The 16,256-nt window shown below is 43.7% G+C and overlaps 1 protein-coding gene across 2 annotated transcripts in view; it reads left to right on the top strand.

Annotated features, from left to right (window-relative positions):
* Positions 1-16,256, top strand: part of OVCH1 (ovochymase 1) — a 1,177,845-nt gene that overhangs the window by 982,909 nt on the left and 178,680 nt on the right. For both annotated transcript variants that reach the window (XM_069228188.1, XM_069228187.1), the window contains 2 exons: positions 5,356-5,529; positions 6,163-6,397. In XM_069228188.1, the coding sequence (XP_069084289.1) occupies positions 5,356-5,529; positions 6,163-6,397 (409 nt within the window). The remainder of the gene's footprint in view (positions 1-5,355; positions 5,530-6,162; positions 6,398-16,256) is intronic.

Below are 16,256 nucleotides of genomic sequence, written 5' to 3'. Positions count from 1 at the left end.
AGCCACTGCTGTTGTTGGAAATATATTTCTTGCAGCCTGTCACTTTTTTTATTTATGAGGAAGAGGTAGATATTTTTTTTAAGTTGACTGGATGAATCCCCATTCTAGTCGCTGGGCCATAAACTGGAATTTCCATGAGGGCGTCTTTCACATGGTGAAATTCCCCAAAAAAATTGTGTGCACCATACTGGTTAGATTTTCTTAATTACATTCACTGAAAGACCCTAGATTTTAAGATTGTTTATTTGGAGAGCTCACAAAATTTTCCAGTACATCAATACCTATATTCATTACTCTTCCTCAACACAGAGGATCAGCTGCCCATCGGATGCATTCTTTATTATTGACATGGGAGCCACACAAGTGTATCCCAAGAAGAAATTGGAGTTTGGGAAACATAGGACCACACAAATATTAAACATCTGAATTTGTATGCCAGTATAAATAACGAGCATCATCTCTCTTTGGCAGAATGAAGAATTGCTACTAGAATATTCCCCTCAAAATTACTGCCCCTCGAACCGGGCAGTGTGATTGTTCCACTAATATGTGCATTTTAGTTTTTGTGCACAGAAAGAAACGTAGTCATACCATGTGTTGGGGATAGTGATATGTTAACATATTAAAATACCCTTAGACTACTTATAAAATAAAACGGCCCAGGTGTTACTCAATTTTTAAATTACAAAAAAAAACTTTTAGCAGCTAATGAAAGATACAAAGATTGGTACAATAAGAAACAGGGTGTCAAAATAGTATCAACTGAAATAGGTTAATGGGTCAAGAAAGACAGAAAAGTACATAAAGGTGAAAGTACATTTTCTGATCCCATGAGTGTCTAATTGTTTTGTAATTCAGCGCTCCTTAGCGATGGTAAAGTTAGGCATTTGAGTCGATTGACTAAATGCAGACAAGAATTATATGATCTTCTTAACAAGAGAAATATTGACTGGATGGAAGAGATTAGGTGTGATCAAACAATAACAATTGAGTTATTGGCCCAAATTCAGAAAGTAACGAAATGAGTCCACAGAGTAATGTTCAAAAAGTAATAATGCCAATCTGTCAGTAAATAAAAGAAATAAGATTGGTAGGTATGGCAGACTCATAAATATGAACTTGAAATTAAAGACTATGTATATAAGTAATTGAGTATAGATAGTATAAAAGTGATATGTTGTACTTTATTTAAATATTACAGGTTGCACACTTATTGGTTATTAAGTTTTTGTTAATATATTCAATTTTGTTTTGAATATTAAGGAGTGGGTAATGGGTTACCTCCATTACTCCATGTAGAACGTGGGTTAATGTACATTCTATATTATGTCACTGTATGATGTAGTAGAATGCTGACCTTCAGTTGAGGCGCAGCTCTAGAGCAGTAAGATGTTTGGATGTATCGCCTGTATGGGGCTGCTAATACAGGAACGTACATATAAAAACAGAGTGGAATCGCTCTTAAATAAGTGAAGAGTCATAAGATATAAAATGTGTGTTGCCCTTAAAAAAAGATCTTGGATTCTGATTAAGCACACAGGCGCACAACATTAGACGCGCCGCTTGAGAAAATAAATGTTTATAAATGAGGTATGCATGGTCGGCTATCTGGGGCAGCCTTTGTAGGCTGATTTTTACATATTAAGAACCTGTGCACATGCGTGCAAGTGACTAGAAGCAAAATGTTGAGTCGAGTGGATTCGGTGCAGGCCAAAGACACGTAAGGTCAGTAAGATCTTCTGTTTATTAAAACAAGGCCTAGATTCCTATTTTGTCCAAATTGAACCAGACCAGTGATCTCTGGATACCCTGCATGAACGTAATTAACGAATTTGCATGAAATAACAAACCTGGGGAGCGAAAGGGCTGAGTAGATACACTGCCGGCTCACACTAAAGTAACCGCATAAGTGGGAGCAAAACGTGCTCATGAATGAAACGTGAGTCAATGGCGCTGAAAACCGCGTTCACATCTTCACGCTGTGGCTGGATTTCAGGAGTAGAAAAGAGAAGCTGGCGATGTAGAGTGATCACATGTCATGGAGGCCATTTCTGGGCAGTAACTGTAAAATCTCAAGACTAAGGGTGAAATTTCAGGCAAATAATTCAGGAGAAAACTTAAATTTTACAGACACATCCGAATAGGTCAAGCAAAACCAAACTTAAGTAAAAAGGCTTAACACAAGTTGAAGATAAAGCTGGTTTGTTTTTCGTATGTGTAATACGAAGCACTGTAGAGAAAATATTCATGTATAACTAGCCTTGTTTAAAGGTTGAAAAAATAGCCAACGTGTGCACAGTAAGCAAAATTTGACTGCAAAAATAAAGGACATTTGTCACAATGATCTGCCCCCTTAAGAATGATGACACCGGAAGAAATGCTCTGTAAATGAATGACTTCCAGCTCGTAGGCATTGTAGAGTAAGTGGTGAGAGAGAGCTTCTCTGTGATTGTTTCTGAGGAAGCTAGTGGACATTTTTGAACATTTACATTACTGGTTTTTACAAAGCAAGTGTTTAGAGGGGAAAATGACAAATACAGGCATATGACTCAAATATCCGGCCATTGTTTTTCTATTCCCCACAGGGCCCAATTTCATTTAGAATATTCTCGACTCATTGAGTCGATTAAAAGCGCTCAAGTTTTCAAAATGGTTCGGAGTGCTAATTAATATATTTGATTACATCACATGTAGTCATGTCAAACAGCTTTTGACATCATAGGAACTAATATACATGGGTATAGAGCTAGTGTATACTTTTTTTTCTAATCAGTTGACAAACTTATCCAAATGTATTCCAGTGTGGAAGGCAGCAAGTCCCCTGTTGAAAGTAAGGGGTTTGTGCCTTGTAGAGATTGTTGCAAACAAATGTATGAGACAGATCCCGGTTTGGATCCATGCAGCACAGGATGAGCGGAGATTCACGCAGCCAGTCATCGTTGCAGTTGGTGCCTGCGGATGCAGGGGAAGGACTCCTTCACTCCAAGTGAGATACCTTCTTCCTTCTTGTGCAGACTGAAGACTTGCTACCCTCGGAGGATGCAGAGCCGGGGTAATGTTGCAGAAGCTGGAAGGAGCCGTGGAAACAATGTTGCTAGCAGAGTCATCGCTGTAGATGCAGATTGTCGGTTCCTGGAGGGTCCAGTCGCAGTTCCAGTGGCTAGAAGTCAAAGCACAGGAGTCCTGCTGGAATTTTGCAAGCCGAATCTGAGGACCCCAGAGGAAGACCCTAAATAGCCCTGAAAGGGGGATTGGTCACCTAGCAAGGTGACCACTTATCAGGAGGGGGATCTGACATCACCTGCCTGATCTGGCCACGCAGATGCTTCCAGAGGCATCTGTCCACCTTGGATTCAAGATGGCAGAATCAAGGGACCCTCTGGAGGAGCTTTGGGCACCAACCCTGGTCACTCCCCTTCCCATTGTCCAGTTTCGTACCAGAGCAGGGTCTGGGGGTCCCTGAACCAGTGTAGACTGGTTTATGCATGGAGTGCACCAAATGTGCCCTTCAAAGCATACAAGTGGCTTGGGGAGGCTACCCCTCCCAAGCCATGTAACACCTATTTCCAAATGGAGAGGGTGTTACCCCCTCCGCCCCCCCCCCATCCCAAAGGAAATCCTTTGTTCTGCCTTCCTTGTCTTCAGCTGTTCAAGCAGCAGGAGGGCAGAAATCTGCCTGAGGGGTGGTAGCAGCTGGGGCTGCCCGGAAAACCCCAGAAGGCTGGTGGGAGCAATGTTGGGGGTCCTCTAAGGAGCCACCAGAGTGCATGGAATCATAATTCCAATACTGGCAACAGTATTAGGGTATGATTCTGACATATTTGATAACAAACATGACCAGGTTCGGAGTTACCGTTATGTAGCTGGACATAGTGTAGTGACTTATGTCCAGTACGCACATAAAATGGCATCCCTGCACTCACGAAGGCTAGGAAAATGGAACTGGAGTTTGTGGGGGCACCTCTGCTAGTGCAGTGGTGCCCTCATACACAGGAACTTGCACCCTGCCCCTTGGGCTTGGAGGGCCTACCATAGGGGTGATTTACAGTGAAGGCACCTTTTCATGCAGGCTGCAATGGCAGGCCTGCAGACACATTTTATATGGGCTCCCTATGGGTGGCATAATACATGCAGCTCATAGAAATCCCTGGTACCCCAATGCCATGTGTCCCTGGGTACCATATACTAGGGACTTACAAGGGGATACCAGTATGCCAAATGTGTGGTGTGTTGTTCAATCTACCAAATTTACAGGGAACAAGCATAATCATTGGGGTCCTGGTTAGCAGGATCCCAGTGAACACAGTCAAACACTCTAACATGGGGGTAATCATGCCAAGAAAGAGGGTACTTTCCAACACTGTACGTTTTCAAAGGTGTTCTTTCATTTTATTTTTAGGTCGAGCGCGCAAGCAATTTGACCTGTTGTAAATCTTGTGGGCTTTAAACCACTCCCACTCATTACTTTCAGTCGTTTGTGGGCTTGCCTTTCAAAAATCCTTTGTAATCCTTGGTAACTGCTTTGTTTGTCCCACCTTGAGGAGGTTTTGTCACCGCCTTGCAGACTGCCCCTGTTACATGGGTAATTGCACATTTGCGGACACATTTCACTGCAAGCAAACTTCTTTTACCTTTTGTCTCTTTCGTGCTCATGGCAGCTGTAGCGCTTTGAATCGGCTCACATATGTCAACTGTTTTACTTTTCATTTTCAGTTTGTGGCAAGAAAAGTCCAGTTTGGAATTTACAACGCCAATAGATCTAACTCGAGCAAATGCGAGACCTATTGCATTGCAAATGCTTGTTCTTTAATGAACACTTTGAAATCGGGAATTCTGACAGAGCTAAGAGTGTTGAGATATATTTTTCTGGCACTGACACCCAGTCAAACAGGCTGCCTTTTTTTAGCTCGTTGGCCATGAGTTGCTGATATTTTGTATTGTCACACAAGGCTCTAGCTCTAAAATACCCCAAAGCATTTTGAAATAATCGGAGTATGAGACATAGCCACTGGATGGTCGTGAATAAATAAAACACAATTTGAGATTAAAATATCGACCATGGATAGAAATATATTGAAATATAGAACAAGTTAGCATCTTCCATGTACAAGACCAAGGACTTGTTGAAATGCGTCAGGAATTTGGATGGAGGGATAGGTTCCCTTTGTGACTAAAATAATTTGCATGCATTACCCCGAGTGGTGTCATATTTTCTCTGACGAGTCCGTGCTTTTTATACATACATGAATGGATACCGATAGATGAAAATCATTTACTGCTAAGCTTTTGAATTTGCTAAAAAAAATTATAATTTGGTTTACTGAGGAAACGACAGAAGCTGTTTTTGTGTTGCAGGAAACCTTTGTGGCAATGCAAAAGGCATCACCTTCAGGTCAACTGGCAACTATTTGACTCTGCATTTTCAGACTGATCAGTCAGTGGGTGATCGTGGCTTCAGGAGCACGTGTACAGAAGTCACTGCGGAGTCGACGCTGGGAGAGAGGAGTAACACGCTAAATGGCTCACCTCGTAAGTACAAAAATGACTGAAGATTGTGTTGAAAATGATCTAAAAATGTGATGGCTCGAAGCTTTGAGTGAGATGAAATACCCTTAACAGTGATGGCTTGGAGATCTTTGATAGTGGTAGGGTGTAATATGCACACCAAAGTGAGTGAACCAGACCTCCTCTAAAGCAGTTCGGTGCAAGGGTTCTGGTCCTCCCCTCAGAGAAAGTTTAAAAATTTGGATAAAATTACTGCACAATTTTCGCATAAATTAATAAGAAAGACCTATGTTTTGCAAGGACTCTCGACGTTATTCCTAGTGTGCAGTGGTGTTGTATATTTACTTTAGTGTAAAGCACATTGTAAATTAACTGATCTCAAAAGTGCAGTATAATATTTTTGAATGTTTAAGATGGTCGCGCTTGACCAGTTGCAGGTGTATGATTTTTTCATTCCTCTTATGATGACGATTCCCAAATGTAATTTTCTTTGATATTTTCATAAACATAAGTGCTTTTGGGGTACACCATCAAAACAACCTTTTTCAAAACTTAAACTATTTTTGAGAAGGGACAAAGTGGATCAGATTCCTCTAATAAATTGTGTATTAAGTTGTTGAAGACACTAAATATTTCACCAAGAATCTTGTGCTTCAGGTGCCTGTGGAACTGCTGCGGGGCAGCCCATACTGAATGAAAACTGCAGTGTAAGGGCCACAAGAAGTGTGCAAGCAGATGAAAAGCACAACCCCAGAGTGATTGGTGGTTGGGATGCGTGCCCCAGTTCATTTCCTTGGATGGTCAGCCTGCAGACAAAGAGAGGGAAGCACTTTTGTGGTGGTTGCATTATATCACCTACTTATGTTCTGACGGCTGCACACTGTCAAGTCAGGTAAGCATACTCTCAGACAACTTTAGAAATGATTTACCTCACTGCCAGTGCAACTCCAAGCCTTCAAAGGCACGCCAAAGCTTTGTAATGTATTCATCTATTACTGTTTAGCACTGTTTCCCATCAGTGTTACACAGGTGGTGTGAGAACTTGGGGTGCGAGAATCAACAACTGAAAACAAGTTAAAGAATTATGCAAGGTCCAAACCAATTTAATCAAGTATAAAGTGTTAGATGACAACAAAATGTGAAAAGTGTTCTAAACAAAAACATTTTTAACTATTCTCAATATAAGTCAATGGGTAAGAAATCTAATGTATAGGTCGCTGGTAACCAATGAATAGCTGTTTCAAATGGTGGAAATATCTGCCTCTGTCTTTCTGGTGGAAGCAAGGCTGTAGAGAAAGCATTTTTGGAGGTCTTAAATGCCATTTGACCATTGGGGGTTCAGTTAACCACAGCTGGTAATTTTAGTCCTTTCTGAGAAATGTGTCTTAAAACTGCCACAGTCTTTAAACAGTTACTTAATACACAGGGAGCTACAGAGTGCAGTCACCTGGGTTTGAGATTTGGATGGCACCCACCTACTGTGGACTAGATATTGGTATGGAGAGGCTGTATATTCTTCATGTCACTTAATGACCCAGGTTAAAAGACCCTCACCAGGTTTGTCTTCTGGAGTGCCTGTATTTTCAAGAGGTCCTCCTGGGTGATGCTGAGGCAGACCTGGTACTAGCAGGAAGGTCACTGGGATGGTCCATCTGAGAAATGTTAAACCCCCTGGAGGTAAGTAACATGTGCAGTAGACATCTAAACAGTGGTTAGCTCACTAATGTCAGTTGTTGATCAGTTGGTTACTGTCCCAGCAGTCTGGACAGTGCATGTTGCTAAAGCTAGTTCTGCCACAGATGGTGTGCCAATACAAGTTTTCCAAATTGTTAAAGATGTCACTAATCCTATTTGTAGTTATTCTTTTCCAGACTCTGATGACAAAGCCAACATTTTCCTTGACATAATGGGTGGAATTAGACTGACCTTCTCTCTCCATCCTTAAATCCTCATGTTTTGATCCCTCCTGCCCCACCATCCCACTCCACTCACTCTATCACTTGGAGACATATCATTCTTTGGCTTCCATTTCATGCCACCTTCTCATAGCCATTACAAAATTCCTGATGGCCTCCAAGCAAATGGACCCTGGATGGCTATCCAAGCTTATGTTAACTCTAGATTTCAAGCTCTTTTCCTGCCAGATCTGAACCTGTTTCTCCCAGTGTCTATTTTATTCCACCCTGCCACTCATTCCTTCTGTCAAAAATGTCAATGTAAAGCTCAACTCCGCAAATGGTTGGTGCTTTGATCTTATACACACTGCTGTGCACTAAAAACTCCCAGGTTCTGCTGATTGGCTTTCATTTGAGTCAGTGTCCTGTTCATTACAATTTGCTCGATTTTTCTCAATTGATTTGGGGTTTTCTTGTGTTGGCTTTACACTTAATTTAGAAGCAAGATGTAAAGTATTTATGCAGCACGTTAGAAATTGGGTATTTGGTTGACAGTCAGGTTACCCCCTGTTCAAGCATGGACCCTCACTCTAGTCAGGGTAAAAAAGAATCACCCTCAGCTAACCCCTGCTTACCCCCTTGGTAGCTTGGCAGAGCAGTAGGCTTAACTTCAGAGTGCTAGGTGTAAAGTATTTGTACCAACACACACAGTAACTTAATGAAAACACTACAAAATGACACAACACCAGTTTGAAAAATAGGCAATATTTATCTAAACAAGACACAAGACCAAAACGACAAAAATCTGACATACACAAGTCAAGTTATGAATTTTTAAAGACTAAACTCAAAAATAGTGCTTAAACACAAAATGCTTCGATGAGGTGTTAACACGGCGTTGTGATGGAGTTGTTCCCAACAAGCCGACACCACCGGCGCCAGACACGGAGTCGCGTAGACCCCCAAGTACAGTACCTTTGTTGAAGAGTAAAAACAAGTCGAGGCGCGAAGTCGGGGATCGCGGAGTCTGTGCGAAACGTTGAATCCACGCACTTTGAGCGGCGTCGGTCATGGCGTGGTGCGGCGACTTCCACGGAGTTGCAGACATCAGCGGGGCTGCAGCGACATCGGGCCTGCGAAGGTCGTCGCGTTCCAGTGAAGATCACGGAGTTGGGTGCAGGCGGTGTCACCGGATTCAGCAGCGGCGTCGGTCCGAAGTCGATTTCCTTGGATTTCCACCAGCTTTCCTTTCAAGGGCCCCAGGACTGGATAGGGCACCACTTGTCAGAGCAGGAGTCTCTCCAGAGACTCCAGGTGCTGAAAGAGAAAAGTCTTTGCTGTCCCTGAGACTTCAAACAACAGGAGGCAAGCTCTAAACAAAGCCCTTGGAGATTTCTTCACAAGATGGAAGACACACAGTCCAGTCTTTGCCCTCTTACTCTGGCAGAAGCAGCAACTGCAGAATATCTCCACAAAGCACAGTCACAGGCAGGGCAGCTCTCCTTCCTCAGCTATTCAGCTCTTCTCCAGGCAGAGGTTCCTCTTGTTTCCAGAAGTGTTCTTAAGTCTATGGTTTTGGGTGCCATTCTTATACCCAATTTCTCCTTTGAAGTAGGCCAACTTCAAAGTAAAGTATCTTTTGAAAGTGAAATCCTGCCCTTCCCAGGCCAGGCTCCAGACACTCACCAGGGGGTCGGAGATGGCATTGTGTGAGGACAGGCACAGCCCTTTCAGGTGTAAGTGACCACTCCTCCCCTCCCTCCTAGCACAGATGGCTCATCAGGAAATGCAGATTAAACCCCCAGCTCCCTTTGTGTCACTGTCTAGTGTGAGGTGCAACCAGCCCAACTGTCAAACTGACCCAGACAGGGAATCCACAAACAGGCAGAGTCACAGAAATGGTATAAGCAAGAAATGGCTCACTTTCTAAAAGTGCCATTTTCAGACACACAGTTCTAAAAATCAACTTTACTAAAAGATGTATTTTTAAATTGTGAGCTCAGAGACCCCAAACTTCACATGTCCATCCGCTCCCAAAGGGAATATACACTTTAATCAGATTTAAAGGTAGCCCCCATGTTAACCTATGAGAGGGACAGGCCTTGCAACAGTGAAAAACGAATTTAGCAATATTTCACTGTCAGGACATATAAAACACATTACTATATGCCCTACCTTAACCATACACTGCACCCTGCCCTTGGGGCTACCTAGGGCCTACCTTAGGGGTGCCTTACATGTAAGAAAAGGGAAGGTTTGGGCCTGGCAAGTGGGTACTCTTGGCAAGTCGAATTTACAGTTAAAACTGCACACACAGACACTGCAGTGGCAGGTCTGAGACATGATTACAGAGCTACGTTTGTGGGTGGCACAACCAGTGCTGCAGGCCCACTAGTAGCATTTGATTTACAGGCCCTGGCACCTCTAGTGCACTTTACTAGGGACTTCACGCTACCAGAGGGTTAAGCACAGGTTAATTAATTGACTTTTGTGGATCACCATAACAAGGTTTGTGGTGGTACTTGAGTAGCACTCCCCTCTTTCAAGCAATAACCCTAATTAAGTAGCTCAATATAGATCAAGATATTTAGAGATTGTGGTCACTAGCCATGCATATGTGATCTGTTAATGAAAAAATAATAATTGTATATGTTAAATGGAATTTATTTAAGTGGTCTACTGTGAGCCTGGGGAAAGTTTGTGAATGTTGGCATATGTGAGCGCTTCATTGGGATCTGTAATCCCAGGGTGCTGTACCGGGGGGGGGGAGACTGCAAAAGACCTGCAGTGGAAGCTCACAGACTGTAATCGGATTAATGGTAGACCCCTCTCTCATCCCCATCCAGAGCTCACAGTAATGACAGGTGCATCACTTCCTGGTTGGGGCTGCTATATGGGAGAGATGGAGATCAGAGGACTCTGATCTCTGGAGAGTCTCAACTCCATATCAAAATGTTGAAACTAAGTGATTCACCTGGCATTGAAAAACTTTCTATCTTCCATCAAGGGAAGGCTAGTTCAGGTGTTAAGACAATACCACCGCTATGTGGTATTGCAACAAGCAGGGGTGGGGTCATGGACCCTGTCAGGAGGCCATGTGCCTCTGGACATGGCTGGAGTGTCAGGACATTTTCCTGGTGCTTTAACATCTGGCAGGCTTTTTAAACATCTGAGCAGACAACTCACCAATCGATGCCTCATGGATTATAAGTGGCATCTCCATCCCGAGGTGGTGCAGGGTCTTTCCAATGATTAGGGAGAATCTCAGTTAGGTCTTTTCACCACTACAAAGAACGTGCATTGTCCGCACTTCTGTATGTTGGAGTTTCCCCAAGTGGCTCTGGCACAGCGACTCATTTAATCTCAAGTGGTGCTCAAGGCTCGGCTATTGTACATCTACCATCAGAGTTCTTAAGAAGATTGAGAATGACAGGGCCCAAGTCATCTTAGTGGCCCCAGATAGGGCAAGGATAAGATGGCATCCCGAACTCCTGACCATGAGCATCTGTCCTATGATCGGGCTGTCCCTTTGGTAGGATCTCCCAAAGTATGTGATCTCATTCTGACATCTAGACGTCACTCCATCAAAACAATTTACACCTGGTGATGGGATAGGTTTGTGGTCTGGTGTACTGCTAAATCTGTTGATTCTCTTTCTGCATCTTTGTCTGAAGTTTTTTTGCCTTGCCCACCAAGGCCTTGCTTTGTGCGCAGTTAAAGGCTACCTTTCTGCCTTTGTGGCTTTCTTGCAGTTGCTGGACCAACCCTTCCTATTTAATTCACCTGTTGTGATTAGTTTCTTAAAAGGTTTGTAATGTCCCCCTAGCCCACACGAGATTGCTGACCCTCAAAACAATCTTCCTTGTGGGTAGGAGGGTTAGAAAATTGCAGGCAATTTCAGTTCAGCCCCAGTACACACACTTTTTCCCCAGATAAGCTTGACTTTAGGACTTGTGCCTCCTTCTCACCAAAAGGTGGCTACACCTTTTCTCCTCCGACACAGTATCACACTACCTACTTTTTTGCTTCCCTCATCCTACCAAGGAAGTGATGACGCAGAAATGAAGGTTTTACATTTATTAGCGCTTAAACGTAGTGCCGCAATAATCAAGTGTGACTTTAATCGAACGAATAAAGATTGTACGGGGACAAATGTGCCCTCAGAGTAGTTTGCCAACATTTATAAGCGTGCTTTATATAACGTGATGTATTAGAAGTGCACTAATCCGACATAATCGTAAACGTGTGCTATGATTTGCTTGTTTGAAATGTTTTAGCTTAGCACAACTTTAGTGCAGGCTTCGGCCTAGTTGTCTTGTCTCACGATTTAGATGCTCGTATTTTTCCAATGTGCTAATAAACGTGTATTCTTGCTTGAAGCTGTACTTTTCCACTGAGATCGTTCACATGCTTATCTTAAGGTTTCGTGCCAGACTGGCATCTTCTTCTTTGCTCCAAGGTCAATCTGCAGGTGCGGACAATGGAAGCTCTGAAAGTGAGTTAATTGGTATAAAATGTTGCAACTTACGTAACTGTCTCCAAGGATAATGTATGCTTAAGTAAAAGCTTGAGAACTGTTGTTTTTGATTGGACAATTTGAAGCCAACCTATGAACCCTCCAATGGAAGACCCTACTGGATTTGAACTGTTGTCTATTTAAACCAGGTGCACAAGGAGAAAGCAGCCATTATTGCCGTTACCAGCCATTTTTATAGCCATTTTTGCTATTGCAGCCATTACCCGGACATCATTGCCGTTACTCGCCATTACCCGCCATTTTGCAGGACATTGGCCATTATGGCCCATCTTGCTGACTTCGTCATTTTGCCGTCTTCGAGAGACTTTTAAGAAATTCTCGCCCTAGAGACTTTAACTTTGATCTGTCCCTTTTGCATGAAGTAGTAGTTTATCTTGCCGCCGTGAGGCAACTGCCCCGTCCACCCTGCCCCTTTGCCCCGTTCCATGCTGATTGAAAACGGTACCTGTGAGACGAAGACCTCTTTGAATGCTGATTGAATTTGGTAAATATGAAAGGAAATTGTACAATTGCATTGTGTTTCTTTTAGGTAACCAACTGCTGATTTTTGATAAGAGCCCTAGTTAGGAGTTTTCTAAATTAATGTTACAAAATTGTTTTTGCATGAAGTCCCACATGCCGATGCTAATCTGAGGTTAGATGAGGATTCCTTTTGTTGCACGATGCAATTTGAGACCTTGTTATGCTGACTAATGTATGCAATTAGCTCATTACAGATTATAGTTTTAGTAGTTTGCGTTGCCATTATCGAAGGCATTGTCATTCAAATGCTGCATAGATTGCATCTTTTCCGCCGTTATGGACAGCTATTAATGTTCATTTACATATATCATTTGGTGTTGAGACACATCTATATTGTGCTAGCTTTGTTAATATAGGGAAATAAATTCATTAACTTTGAATAAACTGGTGTGGTTATTCATGACCGAAAGGTCATGGTTCGTCGAAATGTTTTCTGGATTAATTGTTAAGTGTTATGTTGATCAGGGTATTGGATATGTTCGTTATTGATTAGATTAATTGACTGATCTCGGGTGAAGAGAGTCCCACTTGGTCAAAAGATTCATCGGCCCAAGAGCGTCCAAAACCCAGGTAAATAATTAGTACGGAACGCTCTATCAGTAGATGGTAGCAGAGGATGGTTTCGACTTTTGGGACCCCACTCGAGACATACATGGTGTTGAATTAACGGTTTCGACTTTTGGGACCCCACTCGAGACATACATGGTGTTGAATTAACGGTTTCGACTTTTGAGATCCCACTCGAGAAGTTGAATTAGATTTTTCTTGGGTAAAACAGATTGACAGAATGATGATGGGCTAAGTCCCTCGCGACTTTCCCGGGATCTCGGAGCTTGCGAATGGAGAGAACGGAGGTGTGAGATCAGCGTTGGTGGTACTAGTGACGGTATGAGTGAAGTTAGGATTTTGCGCTTGCACAGCTTATTGCCGCAGATTGTGTGAAAAGGTTGCTAGGATTTTAGAGAATAGCGGAGGTGCGACTCCGAGTGTAGAAGTAGGGAAGTCGTCGAACTTCATAGAAATAGCGGAGGTGCGACTCCGAGTGTGAGAGTAGGGAAGTCGTCGAACTTCACGTGTATGTGGCGCTTTGTGCAGAAAAAGGTCCACGTGGTGGTTGTTGTTGAGACGGGCCCTGCGAGGTCAAGAGACTCCGGAGTATGTTGAAAAGTGTATGAGACACTTGTTTATGTTGTGGTCTGGTCGGTTTAGTAGGTTGACCGGGCGTGGTCAACGAGTCGGTACGTGTGTTGAGGGAGTGAAAGAAAACTTCGACTTCGGGCTTTGACAAAATTCTAAGTGCACTAGAATAGATCATTGACAAGTTGAGAGCAGTCTGCGGGTCAGATTTGCTTGCGAAAGTGGGGACCGAGAAAGATGGAATAACTGCCGAGGCTAGTGAAAAATCCCTAAGGTCCTGAAGCGATTGTGTTACCCTTCCTGTAGTAAACCGACAGATCTGTTTTATATTTTTGGTTGCTCGCTATATATGCTAGAAGTTGTTACGAGAGGTGAGTGAAGGAGGACAAGCCGCGAGGCTTTGTCAGCCGCAGAGTGTGTGAGTGTGACGTCACTAGGAGCCGCGCTGGGATAGGTTGGTAGCAGAGAAGGGTCGCGCACGGATTGGACGCATTCCGTGGGGCTCGATTGGAAGGGGAAAGGCAAGCGAAGAGTATTCCGGGAATTAAAGTCACTTATTGATTACAAACTTTGTGAAATAAAAGACGAGAAAATGAAATTTTTTAAAGCATTAAAGAGTGCGATGAAGGGGGAGTCTTACGTTAAAGCGAGCGTAGGAGAGGAGACGCCACCCGAAGGTACACCAGCTTACATTGTAATGGAGGAGAAGGGGGTAGCTCCGTGCCTTTGGCTAAAGCAATGGCACAAGCTGACAGAGAAACATGGGAGCGTAGCGTTCCCGATCCATGGGACATTCAATATAAGGATCCTAGAGAATTTGAGATTCGCGATGTACGACATGAAGGTACCTCCAAGGCCAGCACAGTTTGAGGCTCTAGCGATTTGGGAGCTAATGGCTAGACAGCAACAGCAAAAGAAGTTCGAGACCAGGATGAGAAAGGTAGAAAAGACACTAGCGGACGCTAGGTGGGATAATGCACAGAAGGTGTGGAGGTCAGATATATTGCAGGGGATAAAATTGTTCCCCGCAATTGCTAAGGAAGAAGAGGAGACAGGCAAGAAAGCTACCTGTAAGACAAACAGGAGGTGTTCCAAAGATAGAGAAGACGAGTCAGAGGATGAGGAGTTCATCATCCAATTGCTGAACGACCGTCCACCACCCTATGCAGCGAGTGGGCAAGGTCCAAGTACCAGTTCTGCCCCTCCGGCACCGGTACAGAATAATGAAACTCCGAATTCAGAAACGCCATCGGGATCTAAGGACCCAAGTTTACTGTTCACCCCGCAGATACCGCAGGTTAGGAGAATATATCCAGATGTGCCTATATTGAAACCAGCAGAAAATTATCAGACGCAGGTCCCAAGGTACTACAGCAGTGACAACAGTGCAGGAATGATTCTAGATCCAACCGTAATGGGAGTACAGAATGGTTGCAACCCAACATTGGCACAAGCGGAATCAACTCAGCTTTTGACGCCTCAAAAGCAAATGCAGGGGGGAACCGCACATGCTCAGATGATGGGGAGTCAGATGGGCATGCCGGCAATGATGACCCATAGTGTGGGAATGAACATGCCTCAGAACATGGGAAATGGACAGAACCCAGATGCGATAACCCTACCCATTACTGTAGGTCCACCGGTACCTTTGTACACTCAGCCTAACTTAGGTATGATCGGTCAAGGATCAATGGTGCAGAGTGGGACGGAGAGGAGGTGCATAGAAAACACTCCAGAGATAACTCCGATAGCGGCTCTGCCAACTGGATCTGGGTCCTTAATGGAGTTTAGTCAAATATGTGCTCAGTCAACAGTGGTGAGGTCGAGTCCCCCACTGATGATACCGCTATCATCGAACACTGAAAAGTTGCCGCAACCATCAATGGCAGTCGATGTGAATGCTACACTGATGGGGTTGAATGCGCAACAGCTGACACAGTGGTTCAACAGTCTGAATTCCACACAAAGCTCAACCAGTGGGAAGGGAGAAGACTATCTGAATAGGGTCAGGTTGAACATGGAAGCACAAGAATTGGTGGAAGGGACTATGGGTTTGAATAGGTTAGAGTCCTACTCGGAAGAAGAGCTGAGGTATTTATGTCCCAGGATTACGAGAGAAGTGAACAAGGTACACAGAAGGTTGCAAGAAATAGCTGACAAAAACGGGATTGAGATAGATAAGACAAAACACTTGAGCAGGAGCTATAGATTGGATTTCGGGACCACAGACTTTGAACACATGAGGTCAGCAGGCATGAAAACGCACCTTAGAGAATTGCTGCAGAGTGCACAAGTGTGGGGTTGCCTAGACAAATGGGAGAGCAGATGGGCAAAGAAAAAGGAAAAGAAGAAAGACAGTGTCCCAGAGCATAAGGAGAAAAGACCACAGAGTAGTGATGCAATAGCCATGTTACCAATGAGGGAGACAGCAGGGGGAAAATTAGTACATGTACCGTGGCACAGGAGCGACATTCAGTCTTTTACGGATGATTTTCCCAAACTGAGAGAGAAACCGATTGAATGGTATCAGCAGACTGATAGGTTTGTGAAGCTTGCGAAATGTCTTTGGGAAGACCTGAACACCCTCTTTGAGATTGTGGTTCCGGCAGATTTGTGGGAGGATTGCAAAAGAGCTGTAGGTTGGCCGACAAGTGAACCAG

This window comes from Pleurodeles waltl, chromosome 4_1, assembly GCF_031143425.1.
Source record: "Pleurodeles waltl isolate 20211129_DDA chromosome 4_1, aPleWal1.hap1.20221129, whole genome shotgun sequence".
NCBI classification, from domain to species: Eukaryota; Metazoa; Chordata; class Amphibia; order Caudata; family Salamandridae; genus Pleurodeles; species Pleurodeles waltl.
This window is presented reverse-complemented; position numbering and strand designations above follow the sequence as displayed.